The sequence below is a fragment of the Cherax quadricarinatus genome, chromosome 68, assembly GCF_038502225.1.
Source record: "Cherax quadricarinatus isolate ZL_2023a chromosome 68, ASM3850222v1, whole genome shotgun sequence".
Lineage (NCBI taxonomy): Eukaryota > Metazoa > Arthropoda > Malacostraca > Decapoda > Parastacidae > Cherax > Cherax quadricarinatus.
The window spans coordinates 7114239-7141121 of NC_091359.1; the positions used below are offsets into that span (position 1 = coordinate 7114239).

At 42.6% G+C, this 26883-nt stretch overlaps 1 protein-coding gene across 1 annotated transcript; it reads left to right on the plus strand.

The window, feature by feature from the left end:
- Positions 1 to 638: 638 nt before the first annotated feature.
- LOC128706116 (uncharacterized) lies at positions 639 to 14394 on the plus strand. The gene is made up of 4 exons (XM_070099481.1): positions 639 to 1928; positions 9028 to 9123; positions 11135 to 11310; positions 13935 to 14394. Exons 1-4 carry the CDS (start codon positions 665 to 667, stop codon positions 14145 to 14147), a joined length of 1749 nt encoding a protein of 582 aa, XP_069955582.1. The 5' UTR covers positions 639 to 664; the 3' UTR covers positions 14148 to 14394.
- Positions 14395 to 26883: the final 12489 nt, after the last annotated feature.

Here is a 26883-nt window from a genome sequence, read left to right on the forward strand (position 1 = left end):
CTTTGCACTTTCTCCAATTTCTTGACATGTTTGACCAGGTGTGGGTTCCATACTGATGCTGCATACTCCAATATGGACCTGACGTATACGATGTACAGTGTCGTGAATGACTCCTTACTTAGATATCGAAATGCTGTTCTTAGGTTTGCCAGGAGCCCGTATGCTCCAGCAGTTATTTGGTTGATGTGCGCCTCAGGAGATGTGCTCGGTATGATGCTCACCCAGAGATCCTTTCCCTTGAGTGAAAGTTGCAGCCTTTGACCCCCCTCCATAGCCCGTACTCCGTCTGCGGTCTTTCGTCCTTCCCCAAGCTTCATGACTTAGCACTTTGTGTATTCGCGCGAGCGTAATGTTTTAGGAATTTTGTTTAGAATACTACTAAAACCTGTTTTGGTTTAATAGCTTTTAAGAGGAATTTGTGCAAGCGCATGTATGTGTGTGTGTGTGTGTGTGAGAGAGAGAGAGAGAGAGAGAGAGAGAGAGAGAGAGAGAGAGAGAGAGAGAGAGAGAGAGAGAGAGGAGAGAGAGAGAATACGCATTAATCTCCATTTTTTGTACTTACTACTCAGAAGTTACTAAGAGGAATACATACCAACTCACAGTAGGTGAGGAATCATGTGCAGCGAGGTGGAGGAGCGGCAAATAGTATTCCAGCCTACTTGATATGCCTGAAGCTCACCAAATCTTCAGCGCAACACTACACCAGACCTGCAGAAAATCCCTATCTCCACCATCTTTGCTAACCTACAGCAGGTATACAATTCCACGAAGTGCGGGGAAGTGCTACGCTCACTACATGGCAGCCACTCTTTCCCCATTCGTGCCCGAGGACATCATAACGACGGTAGAGATCAAGTGGACTCCCAAGGAGGGAAGGTTCCTTGTGGCCTCAAGGGACATCAGTGCCGGGGAGGTGGTGTTCACGGAGGCGCCATTGGTGGTAGCTCCAAAGCCTGAAGCAGGAAGTACCTGCCTGGCTTGTCTAGCAGTACTGCAGGAGGCCTGGGAGGTGTGTGGCGGGTGTGGTGCTCCACTGTGTTTGCCGCGATGTGACGCTAAACACCACACAGATAAAGAGTGCAACATTCTAGCTTGTTTCGGTCTAAAGCAAGACCCCACGAACAGGGTCTTAATGAAACAGCTAAACGTTCTTCTAGCCCCACTGAGAACCTTGTTACTGGTACAAGAATCGCAGGGTGCAAGTGCAATAGTGGCTGCTCTCCAGAGTAACACGACAAAACGGCGAAAACTGCCCATTGGTCGCTTGGTGGAGGAACAGGTGACATTGCCGCTGCAACGTGAGCTCGGGTTGCAGGTGGAGTCTGAGCTGGTGCAGCACGTGTGTGGCGTCCTTGACACCAACACCTTTATCATCAGACTCAGTAAGGACAGATATGCACGCGCGCTCTTTTCCCTTGGATCACTAATGAACCACTCATGCGTGCCTAACACGCAGCACTGGTGCCAGGACGGCATGTTGACGGTACGTGCAGCGCGAGACATACGTGAAGGCACACCTATCACCATCACCTACGCACCGACGCTCTGGGGTACCTACGCCAGGGCTGCTTACCTGGCTTCCTCCAAGCTCTTTACCTGCACCTGTGAACGCTGCCTCGATCCCGTAGAGCTAGGCTCTCATATAAGTTCCGTATGGTGTCGGGAGTGTCATGGCGGTTTACTGGTGCCTGCGTCTGACCCCCAGGCACCCTGGGTGTGTCAAACTTGCGGCAGTAAAGTGTGTGCGGCGGCCGTAGAAGCCCTGGTGCGGGCTGCCGGAGTTGCGGTGAGCCGCGTGCCGCAAGACGACGTGGCTGCAATCAGCACCACTATGAAGCACCTCGCGAAAGTGCTGGGAAGCTGCCATTATATCACCGTGGAGCTCAAGTATGCCCTGGTGCTAGCTACGATGACACCCACGCTCACAGGTAGGCCGTAGACCAACTCTCACACCCACAGGTAGGCCGTAGACCAACTCTCTCACCCACAGGTAGGCCGTAGACCAACTCTCACACCCACAGGTAGGCCGTAGACCAACTCTCTCACCCACAGGTAGGCCGTAGACCAACTCTCACACTCACAGGTAGGTCGTAGACCAACTCTCACACCCACAGGTAGGCCGTAGACCAAGTCTCTCACCCACAGGTAGGCCGTAGACCAACTCTCACCCACAGGTAGGCCGTAGACCAACTCTCTCACCCACAGGTAGGCCGTAGACCAACTCTCTCACCCACAGGTAGGCCGTAGACCAACTCTCACACTCACAGGTAGGCCGTAGACCAACTCTCTCACCCACAGGTAGGCCGTAGACCAACTCTCTCACCCACAGGTAGGCCGTAGACCAACTCTCTCACCCACAGGTAGGCCGTAGACCAACTTTTTCACCCACAGGTAGGCCGTAGACTAACTCTCTCACCCACAGGTAGGCCGTAGACCAGCTTTCACACCCACAGATAGGCCGTAGACTAACTCTCACACCCACAGGTAGGCCGTAGATCAACTTTCTCACCCACAGGTAGGCCGTAGACCAACTCTCTCACCCACAGGTAGGCCGTAGACCAACTCTCTCACCCACAGGTAGGCCGTAGACCAACTCTCTCACATCAGACATCAAATTTCTTTACTTCAATGTCCAGTTACAGCTCAATACCCAGTACGAGGCTACAATATTCTCTAATAAAATGGCAATAATGTGGGGTAAAACAAACACAGTTACAAACACACTACTGTACAGGGTTCATAGTCACAAAAAAATGCATAATTGTAGTTCTGGCAACAAAATAATGACTAACATAGATGGAGCCCTCCAGGAACCCAACCATCCTTTCTGGTGCTTTTCTCCTTTCTCTCTCGCTTTCTCTTTCTCTTACTCTTTTTTCCATACCAAAAACCGAAGTATAGGTTGTGCAAAAAAAACGAAACCACGAAGTAGTATAGAGTGTAGAATCCACTGCAATCTTTCTCCTCCATACCCTGTTACAATAGCCAACATTTTTTCACAATTTTATTTTACATTTGAATATTTTATGCATAATATTTTTAATAATTATTATCGAACTCGTTAATTTAATTACATTCACCAGTACAGTATATATATTATATATATATATATATATATATATATATATATATATATATATATATATATATATATATATATATATATATAAATATAGGGAGGTACCACCTCTATGGCTGGAAGGGGAACCCTCATCCTCAGAGAAGACAATAAACGTACCTCAGGGAAAACTCAAGGCTCTCCCCGGAGCTGTTTGAATATTTTCTTCTCCTACCACCCCCTATATTTGATATTCTATGTGAACATTTATTAATAAGCAGAATACATTTACAGAAAAACCTAAACATGAATACAATGGCACAATGTATCAAAGATCATGAATTTCCACCAGCTTCTCCGAGGCTGGACGCGAGCCAAGTATGCAGCAAACATTTCCCCTCTGGATGGCTACGCTGAGGCGCTGGAACATGAAAGTGGCTGCCCTTGGGTCCCTGGTGGTGTCGATGAGTCTGGAACCCAATTCTTTAAGGAAACGTGTGGCATTTTTTCCCCATGATCCCAAGGTCTCTGATCCCACTGGGACAAATTGATACTGTTGGCTTATGTCCCTGTACTTGCTGATTTTGTACTCCTCCCTGTGGTCAGCAGCTCCTCCCTGTCGCCCCACACTGTGATGGATATAGGTGTCAGCCAGTGTGGACACACAGGTATAGTCCCATGCTAAGAGCTTGCCATTCTTCCAAGGATAGATGGTGATCCTGTCGGGGCGGTTTGCTGGGTTGTGGGTATTGTTGGCTGCTAGTGAGCGGGGCTCCCTCTCGGCTGGATATCCAGCTGTAGCAAGGGTTCTCTTAATGATGTCGTTGACCTCATTGTGTCTTGCATGCCAGCCCTTGGTTTTGGAACAGTTAAGACCATGTAGACCGTATTGGTCTGCTTGCGCTTCGCCGCAAATACACGTATATTCTGTGTGAACTGGGGCAGCAAGGGGCAGAGCCACTGCAATACGGAGGGTCCTGGGTTCGAGTTGCGTTCCCATTGCCAATATGGGAACTGTTTGGAGGAAGTCCCCGGAGTGAGGTGCGCTCACAGCCTGGAGACGGGCAATCTCCCTATATATATATGCAATAAGATCACAGTAAACAGGTGATTTCAGTTTATGCAAAACAACCACTGTGAAAGAACAGAGAAATTCCAAGCGCTTTCGTGACTACTCACATTATCAAGGAATGTGAGTAGTCACGAAAGCGCTTGGAATTTCTCTATTCTTTCACAGTGGTTGTTTTGCATATATATATATATATATATATATATATATATATATAAGGCTAAAGAGGTCTTTGTGGCATTTATGGATTTGGAAATGGAGTCTGACAGGGTGGATAGGGGGGCAATGTGGCAGATGTTGCAAGTGTATGGTGTAGGAGGTAGGTTACTGAAAGCAGTGAAGAGTTTTTACGAGGATAGTGAGGCTCAAGTTAGAGTATGTAGGAAAGAGGGAAATTTTTTCCCAGTAAAAGTAGGCCTTAGACAAGGATGTGTGATGTCACCGTGGTTGTTTAATATATTTATAGATGGGGTTGTAAGAGAAGTAAATGCGAGGGTCTTGGCAAGAGGCGTGGAGTTAAAAGATAAAGAATCACACACAAAGTGGGAGTTGTCACAGCTGCTCTTTGCCGATGACACTGTGCTCTTGGGAGATTCTGAAGAGAAGTTGCAGAGATTGGTGGATGAATTTGGTAGGGTGTGCAAAAGAAGAAAATTAAAGGTGAATACAGGAAAGAGTAAGGTTATGAGGATAACAAAAAGATTAGGTGATGAAAGATTGAATATCAGATTGGAGGGAGAGAGTATGGAGGAGGTGAACGTATTCAGATATTTGGGAGTGGACGTGTCAGCGGATGGGTCTATGAAAGATGAGGTGAATCATAGAATTGATGAGGGAAAAAGAGTGAGTGGTGCACTTAGGAGTCTGTGGAGACAAAGAACTTTGTCCTTGGAGGCAAAGAGGGGAATGTATGAGAGTATAGTTTTACCAACGCTCTTATATGGGTGTGAAGCGTGGGTGATGAATGTTGCAGCGAGGAGAAGGCTGGAGGCAGTGGAGATGTCATGTCTGAGGGCAATGTGTGGTGTGAATATAATGCAGAGAATTCGTAGTTTGGAAGTTAGGAGGAGGTGCGGGATTACCAAAACTGTTGTCCAGAGGGCTGAGGAAGGGTTGTTGAGGTGGTTCGGACATGTAGAGAGAATGGAGCGAAACAGAATGACTTCAAGAGTGTATCAGTCTGTAGTGGAAGGAAGGCGGGGTAGGGGTCGGCCTAGGAAGGGTTGGAGGGAGGGGGTAAAGGAGGTTTTGTGTGCGAGGGGCTTGGACTTCCAGCAGGCATGCGTGAGCGTGTTTGATAGGAGTGAATGGAGACAAATGGTTTTTAATACTTGACGTGCTGTTGGAGTGTGAGCAAAGTAACATTTATGAAGGGATTCAGGGAAACCGGCAGGCCGGACTTGAGTCCTGGAGATGGGAAGTACAGTGCCTGCACTCTGAAGGAGGGGTGTTAATGTTGCAGTTTAAAAACTGTAGTGTAAAGCACCCTTCTGGCAAGACAGTGATGGAGTGAATGATGGTGAAAGTTTTTCTTTTTCGGGCCACCCTGCCTTGGTGGGAATCGGCCGGTGTGATAATAAAAAAAAATAAAATATATATATATATATATATATATATATATATATATATATATATATATATATTGCGTGTGTGTGTGTGTGTGTGTGTTCAACCTGTAACAGACACCACAACCGAGTCTTCAACCTGTAACAGAAACCACAACCCAGTCTTCTACCTGTAACAGAAACCACAACCCAGTCTTCTACCTGTAACAGAAACCACAACCCAGTCTTCTACCTGTAACAGAAACCACAACCCAGTCTTCTACCTGTAACAGAAACCACAACCCAGTCTTCTACCTGTAACAGACACCACAACCCAGTCTTCAACCTGTAACAGACACCACAACCCAGTCTTCTACCTGTAACAGAAACCACTACCCAGTCTTCTACCTGTAACAGAAACCACAACCCAGTCTTCTACCTGTTTTAGAAACCACAACCCAGTCTTCTACCTGTAACAGACACCACAACCCAGTCTTCTACCTGTAACAGAAACCACAACCCAGTCTTCAACCTGTAACAGACACCACAACCCAGTCTTCAACCTGTAACAGAAACCACAACCCAGTCTTCAACCTGTAACAGAAACCACAACCCAGTCTTCAACCTGTAACAGACACCACAACCCAGTCTTCAACCTGCAACAGAAACCACAACTCAGTCTTCAACCTGCAACAGAAACCACAACTCAGTCTTCAACCTGCAACAGAAACCACAACTCAGTCTTCAACCTGTAACAGAAACCACAACCCAGTCTTCAACCTGTAACAGACACCACAACCCAGTCTTCAACCTGTAACAGACACCACAACCCAGTCTTTAACCTGTAACAGACACCACAACCCAGTCTTCAACCTGTAACAGACACCACAACCCAGTCTTTAACCTGTAACAGACACCACAACCCAGTCTTCAACCTGTAACAGACACCACAACCCAGTCTTCAACCTGTAACAGACACCACAACCCAGTCTTCAACCTGTAACAGACACCACAACCCAGTCTTCAACCTGTAACAGACACCACAACCCAGTCTTCAACCTGTAACAGACACCACAACCCAGTCTTCAACCTGTAACAGACACCACAACCCAGTCTTCAACCTGTAACAGACACCACAACCCAGTCTTCAACCTGTAACAGACACCACAACCCAGTCTTCAACCTGTAACAGACACCACAACCCAGTCTTCAACCTGTAACAGACACCACAACCCAGTCTTCAACCTGTAACAGACACCACAACCCAGTCTTCAACCTGTAACAGACACCACAACCCAGTCTTCAACCTGTAACAGACACCACAACCCAGTCTTCAACCTGTAACAGACACCACTACCCAGTCTTTAACCTGTAACAGACACCACAACCCAGTCTTCAACCTGTAACAGACACCACAACCCAGTCTTCAACCTGTAACAGACACCACTACCCAGTCTTTAACCTGTAACAGACACCACAACCCAGTCTTCAACCTGTAACAGACACCACAACCCAGTCTTCAACCTGTAACAGACACCACAACCCAGTCTTCAACCTGTAACAGACACCACAACCCAGTCTTCAACCTGTAACAGACACCACTACCCAGTCTTTAACCTGTAACAGACACCACAACCCAGTCTTCAACCTGTAACAGACACCACAACCCAGTCTTCAACCTGTAACAGACACCACAACCCAGTCTTCAACCTGTAACAGACACCACAGGAATTACATGATATAACTAACTATGTTACTTTGCAACATACATAAAAATAGTCAAAATATATTTGCGATCTATCCCTATCAACAGTTTGTCAAATATTACTTTTAACTCCCCCTATTTTAATATCTATAGCTTCCCTGACCTCCCTGCAGACCTTCTAGCACTTATTTAAGTGGCCATCCTAATTTATAATTAATACTGAGGCATAGTTCCAAAATCAACAGCCTACTCAGCCACCTATTTTTTGCATCAATCATCAACCCTTTTTATTCCACAGTAACATGCAAATAGTTACATTCACCGCATTTAATGACTGCGGAATGTACGGCGTTTGATATGTAGCTCATGTTATTAAGATGTATGTAGACTGGAAAGAGCGAAGGGATACATGGCTGTATTATTGTATTCGCAACTATTTTATTTCTCGCCCTGTGGCTCAGTTGATAACACACCCAGTTCATACTAAGTATCAGTGATTACATCCCCAGCACGGGAAGAGACGCTGGGCATGTTTCTTTACGCCTGTTGCCCTTGTTCACCTAGCAGTAAGTAGGTATCTGGGTGTTAGTAGACTGCTGTCGTTCTCATCCTGAGAAACAAGATTAAAGGACCTTAACGCAAATAAGACACAGTCCCTGATGGCGCACTGATCGTCGGTGCCTAACCCTCCGGGGTTAGAAATCCGAACAAAACCTTATATCTGTTTTAACTTGTCTGGAGTTTGAGAAGTCTACTAAGCATCGCCCTAAGTACCTAGCCTAGAGATGTGAGCAGAATTGCGTCTGATATAGTACCTAACTTCCACACATGATAACCATTTGAACTTCAGTAAGATGTGAAGCTTGTAGATGAATGGTTCAGAGAACCGACATGTTGTTGAATTAGACACATGTGCAACTCTTGGGTATCTTTATTGAGGAAACGTTTCGCCACACAGTGGCTTCATCAGTCCATACAAAGGAGAAACTTGAAGAACAGGATGTTAGGTAAGACACATATGCAACAGTTAGACAACTTTATTCCGAAACGTTTCGCCTACACAGTAGGCTTCTTCAGTCGAATACAGAAAGTAGGCAGGAACAGTAGAGATGTATTGTATACCATTTTGATGCTCATCTTGAAGAACAGGAGGAGAATGAGGTAATCAGTCCCTCAACCTTGAGTCGATGTGGTCAGTCCATCAATCTTGAATAGACTGAGGGACTGATTACCTCATTCTCCTCCTGTTCTTCAAGTTTCTCCTTTGTATGGACTGATGAAGCCACTGTGTGGCGAAACGTTTCCTCAATAAAGATACCCAAGAGTTGCACATGTGTCTAATTCAACAACAAGATGTGAAGCTAACTTAAAATATTTCTCCATAAAAGATAACCTGAAACAATAATAAGTACAGTACCAGCTACAACAGTAGCCATTATAAAGAATTTACTACAATGTTAATAGTTAATTAGGTTACTGTAGTGAAGAACTTATGTGGAAAATTAACTTATTCAACGTTTTTTAAGCAACATTTTATGATAAGTATCTGCAACAGCTAGAGAAGTATTTCAACCAAATAAGTGACGAACTAAGTTTGGCTACAGAAAGTGTTTTCATTGCGAGAGGCAGCTTAGTTGACCTCTTCTAATAGGTGTGAGCGAGGCTGACCTCCACGAAGTGGTTGACCTGACTCAGGAGTTGCTGCGATTGGCTGCTTGCATTGACCCGGGACTGTCCAGATTCAGAGGTTAGTCCTTTCTTCTTCCTGTTAGATAACTATTAAAAAGCACAGACCAATAAATCTGTACAGTGATTACTGTTCTCGCTGTCTCCCGTGGCTATGAGAATCACCCGTAGCCAGTTACCTGAGCTCTCATCCTTATTCACTGGTTAAATACACCAAAATATGAGTTAATTCACGATTGAGTTTGTTAGAAATTTTAACAAAACCGTTATATCCAGGGTACTTTAAATATTAATATTTAAAGTAATTTTTAAAGTGTTTTTTAATTTCATTACGGAACCGACTTATGTGATCAGAAACGTTTGAAGAAACGTTTGAAGAAACGTTTGGAGAAACGTTTCAAGAAACGTTTGAAGAAACGTTTGAAGAAACGTTTGAAGAAATGTTTGAAGAAACGTTTGAAGAAACGTTTGAAGAAACGTTTGAAGAAACGTTTGAAGAAACGTTTGAAGAAACGTTTGAAGAAACGTTTCTTCAATAAAGATTCCCATATGTTACATAAATTTCTCATTTCTTCATAATACTCAATATTTAGCAAGTTGTTGTTATATTTAGGCAAGTTAAAATGGTTTATTTATTACAGGAAGTCAGGGCAATATTCCATAATTGTTGGTAATATGCCACTGTAGATAAAATACTTCGACATATCTTTAATAATTTGTGAGTTGTCTTAGAAGTCATTCTTGTTCTCGTGCTCAAGCATACACTGACACAGTGACATTTGTTAATGTGGCAAAGTTTATATTCAGTCAGGTCTGTATCAGTTAGTGGCGCTAACTCAGTTGAAGCAGGACAATAGTGACATCTATGAGTCTGCTGATCATGTTGGTTGCGTCAAGGATATGTGCCTCTCTGTGTATAATAAACAGATGAACTGATTTGTGTAAATCTCCTTATGTCTCAAATCAGTGACGTTTAGTTTACCTGGAGTTTACCTGGAGAGGATTTCGGGGGTCAACGCCCCCGCGGCTCGGTCTGAGACCAGGCCTCATGGTGGATCAGGGTCTGATCAACCAGGTATGATGTTTTAATTCCAAAAGATGCTTTCAAATATAGTAATCTCTCTCAAAATATAACTCCCACCATCACCATCCCTCATCACAGCAGCTGGAACTACCATGTTGTGACGCTAGGGTTTTTAGAGTGCCACACGCATAATCAAGCTTATACTCTCCAAATTGATTTTTTTGCTATAATCCTTGATCCGAAACGTTTTCATACGTCTGATTTTCACACCTTAAGTGTAACTATCATCCTTATATATATTAAACCTTTCGTGACATAACTATCATTATGTCCGAAGAGAGAGACTGGCATTACAAAATTATGAGGGAATTCGCCACACTGTGTACCTTTCTGGTCTCTTCGGCCTTCGGTGTATGTAACTGATGACTTAACATTGACTTACGCTCTCCAGGAAGAATTCTATCATAACTTGAAGTTTCCCAGAAAGCCAAGACAGTAATAAGCAAAGAACTACAACACACAGACCAGAGACAGCATTAACAAAAATCCTAGTCAAGTACTTCGCTTAATGTAACTAATTCACTACCATTGAAACTTGCTTTAAAAACCCGTCTTGGTTCAGTTGAACTCATTATGTACCTATGTAACCTTTAGACTACCCCTTGAAGGCAAGGGGAAATTGTCTTGATGCTAGTGTAAAGCTCTTGATCCAAAATTATAATTATTATAATCAAAAAGAAGCGCTAAACCACAAGGGCCATACAACACTGTTCTTGATCCACAAGACTGAAGCTACCCTTCCTTATTCCTAGGATTACCTCCTATTTTCTAGCCTCTGGCCCATACTGGTTTAGTGCTTCCACGTGAATAATAATAGTTAATAATCTTAACTATAGCCCAAAGTTTTAAGTGTGAGGTGCATAATAACGCTGTCACATCAAAATCAAATAGCGAATATCAAACACAATACAGTCTATAAACCACCATGGAGTAAGGAATAAACGTCACACAAGCAAGTTTAACACACACACACACACGGCTCTCTCAGGTTTGATGTTACTGGAGCAGGTGCGAGCCTTAACAGAGCTATTGATCCGCCAAGGTGGTGTTCCTGCTACTCTTTCCACTGCACTCAGCACACCTGTTGATAACCACCATCCTGCTGCATCTTCCACCATTACTTCCAGCTGCCACCACCATGCCAGCTGCCACCACCATGTTCAGGTGACCATAATATTACCTTATTTATAAATTTCTTTAAAAGTTATTATCTTAACCCATATCTCTTCATTTTGGAATAGTTTTATTTTTTTTTTTTTTTTGCCTAGAATGTTTATTGACTTTGATAATCTTTAAATAACCTATATTACATTGTATTGTAATTTTATCCTTTTCAACAAGTCAATTAAAAAAGTTTATTCAATTTTTTTTTCTGGTAATACCCCCACCCAAGTTTTACCTATTCGGTACGATATACCTGGAGAGAGTATACCTGGAGAGAGTATACCTGGAGAGAGTACCTGGAGAGAGTATACCTGGAGAGAGTATACCTGGAGAGAGTATACCTGGAGAGAGTATACCTGGAGAGTGTATACCTGGAGAGTGTACCTGGAGAGAGTGTACCTGGAGAGAGTGTACCTGGAGAGAGTATACCTGGAGAGAGTATACCTGGAGAGAGCACCTGGAGAGAGCGTACCTGGAGAGAGTATACCTGGAGAGAGTACCCTGGAGAGTGTAGTGTACCTACCTGGAGAGAGTATACCTGGAGAGAGTGTACCTGGAGAGAGTATAGAGAGTGTACCTGGAGACAGTGTACCTGGAGAGAGTGTACCTGGAGAGAGTATACCTGGAGAGAGTACCTGGAGAGAGTACCTGGAGAGAGTACCTGGAGAGAGTACCTGGAGAGAGTATACCTGGAGAGAGTATACCTGGAGAGTGTACCTGGAGAGAGTATACCTGGAGAGAGTATACCTGGAGAGAGTATACCTGGAGAGAGTATACCTGGAGAGAGTATACCTGGAGAGTGTACCTGGAGAGAGTATACCTGGAGAGAGTATACCTGGAGAGAGTATACCTGGAGAGAGTATACCTGGAGAGTGTACCTGGAGAGAGTATACCTGGAGAGTGTACCTGGAGAGAGTATACCTGGAGAGAGTATACCTGGAGAGAGTATACCTGGAGAGAGTATACCTGGAGAGAGTATACCTGGAGAGAGTATACCTGGAGAGAGTATACCTGGAGAGAGTACCTGGAGAGATACCTGTAGAGTATACCAGGAGAGAGTATACCTGGAGAGAGTATACCTGGAGAGTATACCTGGAGAGAGTATACCTGGAGAGAGTATACCTGGAGAGAGTATACCTGGAGAGAGTACCTGGAGAGAGTGTACCTGGAGAGAGTGTACCTGGAGAGTGTGTACCTGGAGGGAGTGTACCTGGAGAGAGTATACCTGGAGAGCGTGTACCTGGAGTATACCTGGAGAGAGTGTACCTGGAGAGAGTGTACCTGGAGAGAGTGTACCTGGAGAGAGTGTACCTGGAGAGAGTATACCTGGAGAGAGTATACCTGGAGAGAGCACCTGGAGAGAGCGTACCTGGAGAGAGTATACCTGGAGAGAGTGTACCTGGAGAAAGTATACCTGGAGAGAGTATACCTGGAGAGAGTGTACCTGGAGAGAGTATACCTGGAGAGTGTACCTGGAGAGAGTGTACCTGGAGAGAGTATACCTGGAGAGAGTACCTGGAGAGAGTGTACCTGGAGAGAGTGTACCTGGAGAGAGTGTACCTGGAGAGAGTATACCTGGAGAGAGTACCTGGAGAGAGTACCTGGAGAGAGTACCTGGAGAGAGTGTACCTGGAGAGAGTATACCTGGAGATAGTACCTGGAGATAGTACCTGGAGAGAGTATACCTGGAAAGAGTATACCTGGAAAGAATATACCTGGAGAGAGTATACCTGGAGAGTGTACCTGGAGAGAGTATACCTGGAGAGAGTATACCTGGAAAGAGTATACCTGGAGAGTGTACCTGGAGAGAGTATACCTGGAGAGAGTTCCGGGGGGTGAACGCCCCCGAGGCCTGGTCTGTGACCAGGAATCAGGGTATAACTCGACTCTTCATTTCAGGACTTATATGATTGAAGATATTACTCATAACTTTTTTCGAAGTAGACACATTAGCAACATCTTTTGTCATCGTAATTTCCATACTGATACAATGCAAACCAAAAAAAAGAAAAAGAAGGGGGGTTGGAGATTTTTTTCCCTCGGCATCTCTTTTTACGGAGAGAACAAAAACGCACAATACCGTGTATTTCTTTTTTTTTTGGGGGGGGGATTTTAAGTAGAAGGCAATTCCAAATAGTATGAGTACTGTATTATATTATTTTCCCAAGTAGGTATTTTTATTATATAATGAGAAGTGGTAAATATGTGGGGAAGGCGGAGCACTGAAAATTGCCATAAAGGCGTTTTCCAGACCATAACACGGGCGGGAATAGAACACGCGGTCAGAGTGTCTCTAAACTCCAGACCGTCGCGACGGTCTGGAGTTTTGAAACTCTTTGACCGCGGGTTCTGTCCCCGCCCGTGGTATGGTTTGTTTCGTGAGTCAAGTCGTTTTCTTTTTGGTAGGAGGGACTTGAATCTGTGAATGTGTCTAGTTTTGTTGATTCATTTTCTTCCTTCGTTCAGTTTTCGTATTTCATGTTTGAAATGTTGTCAACATTGATTCAGCTACAATGAAATTATCCATCCACCAAATAGTTGATACATACGGGACTTCATCCTGCCATAACAAAATTTTTGTCATTTAAAAACTTATATTCTGTAATCGATAACCTTTCTTTCAGTCCCTCGTAAAGCTGGCTGACGAATGCGAGGTGATCCTCCAATATGACGCTCGTCTGCCGGAGGTGCTCGCCCTCAAACAACACCTCCAGGACCTGAGGTCGAGGACCATACTAGAAGCTTGCTGTGGAGCCCCCAGCTTGGAAACTAAGCTTGTTCTACCCACGAAGAGCGCTGATGTTTTGCTAAAAAAAGAAAATCGTCGTTTAAGATAAATGCTGACGACAAAAGCAAGTTTGCATAAAGAATCTCACGCTTAAATTAGCTATAGACAAAATAAGCTTACCGAAATGATATAAGTAGCGTGTCCTAGATGGTTGTGGATTAAACTGTTGGATTTAATTTCAATATGCAGCTGGTGTATACTGATAAAACGACATCCTCAGGATACAGGGGCAAGATGTCAACATGATGGACTAAAAGACTGGTGCAGAGCGAGGTTTTACTGTAACATTTCACTTTATGTATAGGCTTAATAAAGTTTCACAGGAACGTTATCACAATAACTGCTTGGTCTGCATTTGACTTACATTATCAGGCAGCTACCGTAAATAACTGTACAAAAATATTGTCATTTACTGTTGTATGACAGCCTCTGAGGACAACTGAATCAGTACTCCTTACATTATTATAATCATGGGGGAGCGCTAAACCGTAGGATTATACAAGTACTCCTTACAGAACGGCTGAAGGTGTTGATGCTGACAGTGGTGTCACAGTTGACATGCATCTCCACACTAGTGACTGAGTCAGGCCACTGTTCAGGCTCTCCTGTAGTTCTTCATTCTGCAGACATTGCTTCTATAAATTAATTTTTTTTTTGTTAGCACTTACTGACATATTTTAGACAACTGATTATAAATCCTGAAGGATTGGGAACCAGTGATAACCCAAGAAAGTCGAGGAATGTAACTTACTACTGGTGGGATCTTCAGGTGCTCTCCCTTAGGAGAGACCCTGTTTAGTAAATAGACACACTTAAGTGTGTCTTTACTAAACAGGGGAAGTAGATGTAAGTATTTATGCCCATACGCCTTGCTTAGGTTGGAAATTGAGCCCAGGTCCTTTCGGTTGGAAATTGAGCCCATGTCCTTTCGGTTGGAAATTGAGCCCAGGTCCTTTCGGTTGGAAATTGAGCCCAGGTCCTTTCGGTTGGAAATTGAGCCCAGGTCCTTTCGGTTGGAAATTGAGCCCAGGTCCTTTCGGTTGGAAATTGAGCCCAGGTCCTTTCGGTTGGAAATTGAGCCCAGGTCCTTTCGGTTGGAAATTGAGCCCAGGTCCTTTCGGTTGGAAATTGAGCCCAGGTCCTTTCGGCTGTGAGCCGAACGCTCTTCCACTAAGCAACGAATATTAACCCGATAATGTAGATGTTTAAGTCTATATGGACAGCATTTGCTGTATAATGAGATGTCAGAATGTAACAGCGTTAACATATGACCAGCACAACATTGAATATTTACATAGTAGTTTTTGTATGTAGAGTTTTGTTAAATATCTGGAGTTGCTTTTTTCTCTCATCGAAGATAGAAGTACACTTTTCTTATATAGTTTTGCACGCTGATTTCAAATCGATTTTTGTTCTAACACGTCTAGTTATCGACATATTGTTAGCCTAATTTTCAGCACAATTTAGGTATGATGAATGGTTTTGAAAATCGACAAGTTGAAGATTGAGACACTTATGCACGATATGGGACTCTTTATTGAGGAAACGTTTCTCCACACAGTGGTTTCATCAGTCCAATACAAAGTATTGGACTGAGGGACTGATTACCTCAAACTCCTCCTCTCTTACCCATTTCTGCTTTGTATTGGACTGATAAAGCCACTGTGTGGCGAAACATTTCCTCAATAAAGATTCCCATATGGTGCATAAGTGTCTCAATCTTCAACAATTTAGGTAATCATGCATTTGACTAATATATTACCTATTTATTTTTACAGTTTAAGGCCCATAAACGTTATACACACGGTTAAATTTATATAAAAAATTATTAGATGGTACAACATGCACGATACGCTGCACACACCGCAAAAGACGGTTCGAGGAAGTCAAATCCTGCAATACAAATATAGTTGGGCATGTCGGCCCAGTGATTGAAGTATTATCCACAGACTGTGGTTTGAAAATAAAATCAGTAGCTGGGGACAGGTTGCCTCCTCAGACCAGTAAGAACATGCAAAGGTTTCTACCTTCTTATCCACTACTTAGATGCTTTTCCTTACACGAAACTCTCGATGCCTTGACAGGTTGTCTTGTCGATATATCAAGACAATATTGAGTTCGGTGAACAATACAAATATTTAGGAGTTGAAATCAATAGAGATATTTTAACCTACACAGTAACTTGGAGATAATTCAATCCCTAAGAGGAACTGTAGGAAAGAAAATCATCATCGACTCCAAATATGCAAGGTTGTTCTAATTAATATTTACTTGATTACCTCTTCACATACTCTTGTTTAACAAACATGAAGTAATTCACAAGGTCATGAGAGTAAATCTTAGTGTTCCAGTGTAGGCTAGAATCAAATATTTTCTTCTATGCTAAGATCATGAAAAATCTGATGCCGCTAGCACGTCTCAGACACGTCGCTTCATGCCTAAAACATGTCAGTAACATTCCAGCTTATAGTCTATATGTGACTAAAGGCAAAGGTGAGTAATCTAATCACATTGAACATCCCAATTAAATGCAGTGCGCTTGTCAATAACATCCCTCCTTACTACCCAGTACCAACTGTACAGATATAAATGTCACCAACATTAAAAACGGATGAGGGGTAATCTGTGACTCCACATCTACTCTCCAAGCATTTGTGAGTTCTGTTTATGAAAGACACAATAAACTTCATAAAATTATGCTTGAGACAGTTTGTCTTATAAATCTATTATGTATATGCATCGTACATACCAGAAATTCTTTATAATATAAAAGGCTTATTTCACAAAGGAATCGTAAAATGATCACGATTGAATGCATACAGTGAATCAAATTTCTGTACTTGATACAAGCTGTGAGAGTTTAAGATAAGAGAGGAACAGCAGGATATCTTTTCGCACTCAAGTTCTTAAATTACATATGCAAGAAAGGTCTTGTCTCAACTCTTAGAGACATAGAATGCTAAATGCATACTAATCTTATATTCAACTCAATTTGTAATCAATGTGTGTCTTCACACACACAGACAGATAAAGCTACTGTCTTAACACCCAGAGACGAATAAAGCTACTGTCTCCCCACACAGAGAGACGAATAAAGCTACTGTGTCTTTACACCCAGAGACGAATAAAGCTACTGTGTCTTAACACCCAGAGACGAATAAAGCTACTGTGTCTTTACACCTAGAGACGAATAACGCTACTGTGTCTTAACACCCAGAGACGAATAAAGCTACTGTGTCTTAACACCCAGAGACGAATAAAGCTACTGTGTCTTAACACCCAGAGACGAATAAAGCTACTGTGTCTTAACACCCAGAGACGAATAAAGCTACTGTGTCTTAACACCCAGAGACGAATAACGCTACTGTGTCTACTGAATGTACTGTAACACCCAGAGACGAATAAAGCTAAACACCCAGAGATGAATAAAGCTGTGTCTTAACACCCAGAGACGAATAAAGCTACTGTGTCTTAACACCCAGAGACGAATAACGCTACTGTGTCTTAACACCCAGAGACGAATAAAGCTACTGTGTCTTAACACCCAGAGACGAATAACGCTACTGTGTCTTAACACCCAGAGACGAATAAAGCTACTGTGTCTTTAAAGCTACTGTGTCTAACACCCAGAGACGAATAAAGCTACTGTGTCTTAACACCCAGAGACGAATAAAGCTACTGTGTCTTAACACCCAGAGACGAATAAAGCTACTGTGTCTTAACACCCAGAGACGAATAAAGCTACTGTGTCTTTACACCTAGAGACGAATAACGCTACTGTGTCTTAACACCCAGAGACGAATAAAGCTACTGTGTCTTAACACCCAGAGACGAATAAAGCTACTGTGTCTTAACACCCAGAGACGAATAAAGCTACTGTGTCTTAACACCCAGAGACGAATAAAGCTACTGTGTCTTAACACCCAGAGACGAATAAAGCTACTGTGTCTTAACACCCAGAGACGAATAAAGCTACTGTGTCTCCACACACGGACCAGAGTCGTAGAAGTCTGGAAATCCAAGAGAGCTTCTATAATAGTGGCTGTATAGCCCTTGTGGCTTAGCGCTTCTTTTTTATTATAATAATAATAATCTACCGAGAACCACGTTACTTGTGTAACTCGCATCTGACGTCACTTCGGGTCACGTGGTTTGTAATAAGTAGAGCGGCAATGCCTGGCGTTGCCAGTAACAATCGTTACTAATTGGTCGCCACATAGTTGCGTACGTTCCATATTTTTATCTGTAAGATAAGAGATAAGATTTCGTTCGGATTTTTAACCTGGGAGGGTTAGCCATCCAGGATAACCCAAGAAAGTCAGTGCGTCATCGAGGACTGTCTAACTTATTTCCATTGGGGTCCTTAATCTTGTCCCCCAGGATGCGACCCACACCAGTCTACTAACACCCAGGTACCTATTTGCTGCTAGGTGAACAGGACAACAGGTGTAAGGAAACGTGTCGAAATGTTTCCACTCGCCGGGAATCGAACCCGGGCCCTCCGTGTGTGAAGCGGGAGCTTTAGCCACCAGGCCACCGGGCCACCTGTAATATGGAAACATAAACATATACACATAACAATAATAACATAAGGAAAATGATAATAAATAGATGAATAGTAATGTGTATGTGAAGTGTTAACATAATGTAATATAAATATGAAGTATTAATACACAAATAACCCGCACATAAAAGAGAGAAGCTTACGACGACGTTTCGGTCCGACTTGGACCATTGACAAAGTCACACTGTTTGTTATGAAGTATTAATGGGAGGTACAAACTACCAAACTACTTGTGAGGGAGCGAGTGAGTGATTCCAACTGAGTGGGGGTGGGGTTGTAGATGGTAAGAGGGCAAGGCAGTGATGGTGACACAGGTGTGGAAGGTTGTGTAGATGGTAAGAGGGCAAGGCAGTGGTGGTGACACAGGTGTGGAAGGTTGTGTAGATGGTAAGAGGGCAAGGCAGTAGTGGTGACACAGGTGTGGAAGGTTGTGTAGATGGTAAGAGGGCAAGGCAGTGGTGGGGACACAGGTGTGGAAGGTTGTTTAGATGGTAAGAGGGCAAGGCAGTGGTGGTGACACAGGTGTGGAAGGTTGTGTAGATGGTAAGAGGGCAAGGCAGTGGTGGTGACACAGGTGTGGAAGGTTGTGTAGATGGTAAGAGGGCAAGGCAGTGGTGGTGACACAGGTGTGGAAGGTTGTGTAGATGGCAAGAGGGCAAGGCAGTAGTGGTGACACAGGTGTGGAAGGTTGTGTAGATGGTAAGAGGGCAAGGCAGTGGTGGTGACACAGGTGTGGAAGGTTGTGTAGATGGTAAGAGGGCAAGGCAGTAGTGGTGACACAGGTGTGGAAGGTTGTTTAGATGGTAAGAGGGCAAGGCAGTAGTGGTGACACAGGTGTGGAAGGCTGATTGCTGGTCTCGACTCTCTATTTGACCCAAGGGAAGAGGTCATAAAAGGAAAACTGAATCGGGTGTAATGCCCAGGTAGCCGTCTTGAGAGGTACTGTCGGCTCTCTCAAAGAATTTGGAAATCGGTCGAATCTTCCAGTGAAATCAACTAAGGTGTAATATATTGAAGTAGTATCGTCAGAAATTGATGAAGTTCACACCACACGTAATAACGCCTCCCAGAGTATTCTCATTACAGGTATGTTAATTTGTATTGGCCAATATGGTATAAATTCTTCAAATAAAATGTAACACAATTTTTGTGCCTGGCAAGTGTTATTTTCCAACTCCTTTTATTGCAAAACAATAGAAAATGCCCATTATTCCTTTAAACTTTGCTTTTGTGTCTTACAGGATGAATTTTTGACAAATATTTTTTGCTAGTTTTGGATGTAAAACAAAAGCATATAATAAATAAAATTTCTAAAACATATTTGCAAAGTTAATTAAAAATGAGCAGTTTTTCTAGATTAGCGTGCATGCAACAAAATACTTTCCCGTTTAAGCCCCAGCATGTTTTCATTATAAGATCCCTGATATCTGTGTTCATTATATCTTGGTGAAAGCGCCTCCCTTGCTCCTCTGAGTATGCTCCCATATTCTCATTGAAATTGTCAAGATGAGCATCAAGGATATGGACCTTAAGGGACATCCTACAGGACGGCTGACCATAGCTTTTTACCAAGGTCTCAAGTTCTACATAATTGTCAGCCTTGTTGTTGCCCAGAAAGCCCTGTGCTACAGCAACAAAACTCTCCCAGGCTTCCTTTTCCTTCTCTGTGAGCGTTTGGAAATTCTAAGCACTTCATGATTTTCCTGACTTGTGGTCCAGTGAAGATACCAGCCTTCACCTTTGCCTTTGATAGCTTGGGAAAGAAGCCTTGAATATACTTGAAGGTGCAGACTCTTTGCCAACAGCTGTAACGAACTGTTTCATTAGTCCTAGTTTGATGTGTAATGGAGGGAACAGAACCTTTTTAGGATCCACCAATGGTTTATGTTTGATATTATGTCTTCCTACTGAGAACTCAGTCCTTTGAGGTCAGTTCTTCCTCTGGTAATGTGCTGCTCTGTCTCTACTATCCCAATGACAGAGATAATAGGGAAACTTGGTAAAATCTCTTTGGGGTCCCATCAAAAATGTTACCATTTTGAAGTCTTCAATAGCCTCCCAGCCATACTTATCATATTTCAAAGCTTCCAGTAGTAGTTTGACACTACTGTAGTCCTCAAGATGCACTGAATGAGCCAAGGGAAGAGATGGATACTTGTTCCCATTGTGCAGAAATACAACTTTTAGGCTTCTAGAGGAGCTGTCAATGAAGAGTCTCCACTCATCTGGATTGCATGCAGTTCCAATTGCATCAAACTGGCCTGATACATCATTACATTAGCACAACTTGTCTTCATTAGTGAAGAAGCGTGAGAAATGTTGGTGACGTTTTCTTTGGCTTGTCACTTGCACACTTTCATCCACCAAGTCCCACTCCTTGAGCCTTGAAATCAAAAGCTCAGCATTTGACTTTGTCAAACCAAGATCTCTGATAAGGTCATTGAGGTCTGTTTGATTTGTGTAGTAAGGATTCCTCCCACCAGCTGATTTGCTGCTTTCTTCTTCTGATGGCTGACTTCTTTCTGGAGGTGTAAGTACAGGAAGATCAGCACTGTGTGGTACTGGTGCAATAGAAGAGGGAAGGTCTGAATAAGAAATAGCAGGTGTATTTTTCCCAGTTAGGTGTTTGGAAGGATCCACTAGACAGAAGTAGCAGTTAGTTGAGTGATCAGTGGGTTCACAACATATTCTAGGAGCAGCAAACTTCACGGCTCTTTTTTTTCCTCTCTACCATCCTGTAAAAGAACAAGAGAATTAGTTTCTGTTACATACATTTCATTTAAAAAATGTTCCTATTCAAGATTACCCTTCATATAACTAATGTCTTTCTTACCTTCCAATGTTTTCCTACAATGTTCACAAGCAACATGAGGCGCCCAGGTCTTGTCTTGGTCCACAACTGACATGCCAAAATACGCTATGTAAGCTTCATTCATTTTTTTTAGATGCTGTTACAGAGAACTTCTTTGCTCTTGTCTTAATTGACCACATGTGTAGCAGAATGCATCTGGAGAATGATTGCAGCCTCTTGATGCCATTTCACTTCTGATGTGTTTTCTCAGGTAGCCAGAGCTGAACTGAATGCTGGTTTGTGAGTCCCTGTTTTTATATTTGCTAAGCAAGACCCTAGAACGTAATAGTTTTATATCAGTCTTTCTTGAAAGTGTTCCAGATGTGTCCTGACCACAAAAGCAGAGTTCTGAGATCAAAATTGCTATTTTTAATTTTGTTTAGTTATAAAGAATTACATGTACTTGTAGAAATAAAGATATATATTAATTTGGATTAATTGAATGTCAAGTTCAACATTGATGTCTGAAGATAAAATAAATGTGGTCATTCTAAGAAACGAGACTGCGGATTAAAAACAGTGTTACTCTGAAGGGAAAGTTACACAAGAGTACTGACAATTTTAGCTATAAAAGATTTGGAAGGCGGAAATATATTATAATTATATTTTTGGACTGACAAGTGGCTACTGGAGTTTAAACCCAGCAAGTGCAAGGTTATGAAGATTAGGGAAGAGCACAGAGGACCATAGATGGAATACAGGCTCGGGGAGCGAAGACTGCAACTCGCTCAAAGAGGAGAACCTTGGGGTGAGTATTGTACTAAGCATATCGCCTGAGGCGCACATCGTGCGAATAGCTGCTGCAGCAAATGTGCGTTTGGCAAACCTAAGACTAGCTCTCAGAAATCTAAGCAAGCAGTTATTCACAACATTGTATACGGCATATATCAGGACCATATTAGAGTTTATGGCACCATTACGGGTCCCACACCTGGTCAAACAGGTGATCGATTGACTAGAAATCTAATACGATTTAATCGGCCGGGGACGGCATCAGCTTTTTCCTAAGTGAGGAATTTGTTCAGGAGTGAATTACATCAGTTGCTGAGATAATAAGTCAGGCTTAAGTATTAACTTCAATAGGCACTCGATTATCTGCATCTATAAGACGAAAATTTAACGAGGTTACCCTGTCAAAAAAGGTTATACAGGAGTCAAATTCAATGTTTAAAAAATCTGTAGCGACACTAGTCCCGAAGCTAATGGGTATGCCTTGTGGTGAGAGATTAATGGGTCTAAACCTGATAACAAGAAGGACCAGAGTTGATATGATAATGTACAAAATACTTGAAGGAAATAATAGGGAGGACAGGGTCTGATTGTTCGAGAAAAAGGAACCAGGACCACGAGGGTACAGCTGGAAGCTGAAAGCACAGGTGTGTGACAGGGATGTTCTTCAGCAATAATATAATATCTTTATTTACTACAAGTACATGTACAAGGTATGTAGACCATAGCTGACATACTACTATATAGAAAGCCGCTTGTTATGCTGAGCACTTAGGGCAAATTAGGTCACTGTCCCAGGATGCGACCCACACCAATCGACTAACACCCAGGTACCCATTTTACTGATGGGGAACATAGACAACAGTGGTCACAGTGGTGCCTATGCTAACCTTCCTATGGTGTAGAAATATACCTAGTTGGACGAATCTTATTGTGGCTAGCTGGTCCAGTGGTTAACGTGACGGTCTGGAGTTTTGAGACTCTCTGACCGCGGGTTCAATCCCGCCCGTGGTATGGTGTGTAAAGAAACACGCCCAGTGTTTCTACCCTGGCTGAGAATCGAACCCAGACCCTCGCCGTGTGAAGCGAGAGCTTTAGCCACCAGGAAATGGAACGATCTGGACAGTGAAGTTCTATTCTTTTGGATTATAATATTAATGGACAGTGAAGTGGTAGAGGCAGGATCCATTCATAGCTTGAAGTTGAGGTACGATAAGGCTCTCGAGGCCAGGAGAAAATGAACCCAGTAGTGACCAGCGAAGAGGCGGGGACAGGAACTGAGACTCGACTCCTGTATAGATGAGTACAGTATTCCCTTACTGTGTTCATAGTACCCCTTCTTTTCACTGGGTCTATCTTCCACTTGCATATCTCACTCCAGTACCTTATTATAAAAGTGTGTAGGTTTTGGACCAGGTTCTCAAGTATTTTCCATGAATACATTGTTAGGTATCTTTTCCAGTGCAGAAAGTATATTTCCAAGACTTTGAGGAGTTCGCAATTGTTTAACTGCGTTACTGGCTCTACACGAGCTGTAAACAACCTCTCCAGCTCTCCCAGCTTTGATACCTCTCTTGTCTTGAACAGAATGCTAAACACCGAACGATATTCTGAGCGAGAGAGCCCAAGTGATTTGGATAGTGACCCCTGGGATCATTTTCTCTGTTTCGAACGTTCTCTTTATCCACCCTATCATTTTCCCGACTTTCGCAGCATTTGCCTTTAATGTATTTTCTAACTTACTGGTCAGGTGACATTATTAAACCCAAGTCTTTCACATGTTCCTTTCGTACCATAAGATGGTCCTCTTATGTCTTGTATGTATTACAGTGTCTATAAGTTATCCATTATTTCCATATCTGGCAGTTGGGGTCTCACACTTGAATATCATGTTATTTTGTACCTCCAACTGGAAGACTTTGTTTAGCAGACAACGAGACACGAGTCAATCCTCTTCGGCAGCTTATTAACGTATATTAGGAAAAATAATGTTCCTAGAACTGACCCTTGGGGCTTGGGGAACTCCACTTATACTTTCCTATCCTGAAGCATCTACACTAACCATAACCCTCTGTCTTCTGTTCGTTAGGTATTCCTTGATCCACTACAGGACTTTACCTCCTGTTCCTCATTCTCACATCTTTTGCAGATGACATCCGAATTTGACAGTGTCATCCATAGACGATGATGAAAGTCTCCCAGAGGACATCAACCAAGTCTTGAAATGGGCCACAGAAAACAATGTGAAGTTCAGTAAAGACAAATTTCAATTATTCCGATATGGAAAAACTCGAGGAAATTAAAACTGTATCGGAGTATAAAACAAATTCCAACCACACAATAGAGCGAAAAACTAATGTGAAAGACCTGGAAGTGATAATGTCAGAGAATCTCACTTTCAAAGATCACAACAATGTATTTACCACATCTGTTAGGAAAATGGTAGGATGGGTAATGAGAACCTTCAAAACTAGGGATACCAAGCCCATGATCATTCTTTCCAATTCTCTTGTTCTCATGTGGTAAGGTGTATGGTGTGGTGGGGTGTGTTGGGTGTACTCACCTAATTGCGGTTGCAGGGGTCGATTCATAGCTCCTGGTCCCGGTAGGGAGAAGTGTGGGGTGTGTAGTGTGGCGTGTGTGGAATGGAAAAGAGTCAGTGTGACTTTTTTTTTTTTGGGGGGGGGGAGGGGGTATCCCAGGTAACCTACACATATGTAACTAGTTATTAAGTTTGTCAGGAAACAGGTCAAGTGTTTCCTGACGCGGGTCTTAGTCATATGATGACCCGCATCTGGAACTTTTGGTCATCTGACCGAGGCCTTCCACTGGCTTACCCCTCTGCCCCTTTAAAAATAATGGCTACAATTATAATCATTTGTTAACATATGTTACTATGTGTCATAACTGTTCTTATGTGTACCTGTACCTAAATAAATTTACTCATCATATGAATACTTTATCCTGCCTTTCTGGTCTGATCCTAAATTAAGATTTATTATCACACTGGCCGATTCCCACCAAGGCAGGGTGGCCCGAAAAAGAAAAACTTTCACCATCATTCACTCCATCACTGTCTTGCCAGAAGGGTGCTTTACACTACAGTTTTTAAACTGCAACATTAACACCCCTCCTTCAGAGTGCAGGCACTGTACTTCCCATCTCCAGGACTCAAGTTCGGCCTGCCGGTTTCCCTGAACCCCTTCATAAATGTTACTTTGCTCACACTCCAACAGCACGTCAAGTATTAAAAACCATTTGTCTCCATTCACTCCTATCAAACACGCTCACGCATGCCTGCTGGAAGTCCAAGCCCCTCGCACACACAACCTCCTTTACCCCCTCCCTCCAACCTTTCCTAGGCCGACCCCTACCCCGCCTTCCTTCCACTACAGACTGATACACTCTTGAAGTCATTCTGTTTCGCTCCATTCTCTCTACATGTCCGAACCACCTCAAGATATATAACTGCTATATAACAAATCCGTCAGAGTGCATAATGTTTTGAGTTAGCTAACTCAGGGGAAGCTAGTTTATTCTGGTATATACAAATACAGTTACATAAATTATTACACATAGCAGCATATGTGTAGAGAACCTGGGATAAACCCCCTCCCCCCCAAAAAAAAAAAAGCCAGAGTAATTTATTTCCATTGGGGTCTTTTAAATTTCCATTGAAGTGGTAGTGGCAGTACTATGTATTGTGGCAAACGTTGCAAGGATAGTGTTGTGCAACACCACAATGCCTGCCACTACTTACTACTACAAACAATCATGTTCACTTAGTGACCCTCTCAGACTTGAACTTTACTTATGACTCAACTAACTCAAAGTATTAGTTAGGTACTTAGTATCATAACAACAGTAAGACTGGATAATGTGCTCATATTTAGATACATGTACACTTATGTACAATTATACCACATGGTAACATATGTATAAATTACCTAGAATAACCCAAGATAGTCCAAGGGAATTATGTCCATTAGGGTCCATGTAATATCTTATTATTGAAGGCTTAGCCGTTGCACAACAACATCCTTGCAACACTTGCCATGTAGCCAAATCTACCACCTCCTTAATTTTCCTATTTTACTAACCTTCTATATTATATAACAGCAAACTTGGTAAATATTTCTTGCATCTCTAGGGTACACATTTATACATGAGTTTGTGGCACGTATATGACAAGTGATCTTATTTATTGTTGTTTGATCTCTTAAATAAAATATTGAGTGGGTAACTATGGGGTACAACGACCGTTAATGGTAACCCACAACTGCACCAGTCTTATTATGAAGTTATCTTATCACTACTACTGCTACGCGCCATCCATATTGCATATGCGGTACATACGTATTGTTAACTATTAAGTTAGATTATAGGAAATATTATTTGAGTACACGTGTCCACATAATTCCGTCATCTTTACAGATTACCGTTGAGTACATCTGTCTAGATTTTCTTAGTTTCGAAGATTTTAGTTTATTTCATGATAATATATATAGATATTTTTCAGTTATTACTCGTATCTTTGAGAAGTACGTTTAGTCACGTGGCAGTTGAGATTTTAATGTTGGAAATAAAGATAAGAAATATTGATAAGTGAGTAGCCAGGGCCGACCCTGTAACATTATTGGA

Coding starts and splice junctions, on each gene's coding strand:
- LOC128706116 (XM_070099481.1), top strand. CDS start 665: ATGCCTGAAGCTCACCAAATCTTCAGCGCAACACTACACCAGACCTGC. Junction 9,124..11,134: donor GGGACTGTCCAGATTCAGAG/GTTAGTCCTTTC, acceptor CGGCTCTCTCAG/GTTTGATGTTACTGGAGCAG. Junction 11,311..13,934: donor GCTGCCACCACCATGTTCAG/GTGACCATAATA, acceptor CCTTTCTTTCAG/TCCCTCGTAAAGCTGGCTGA.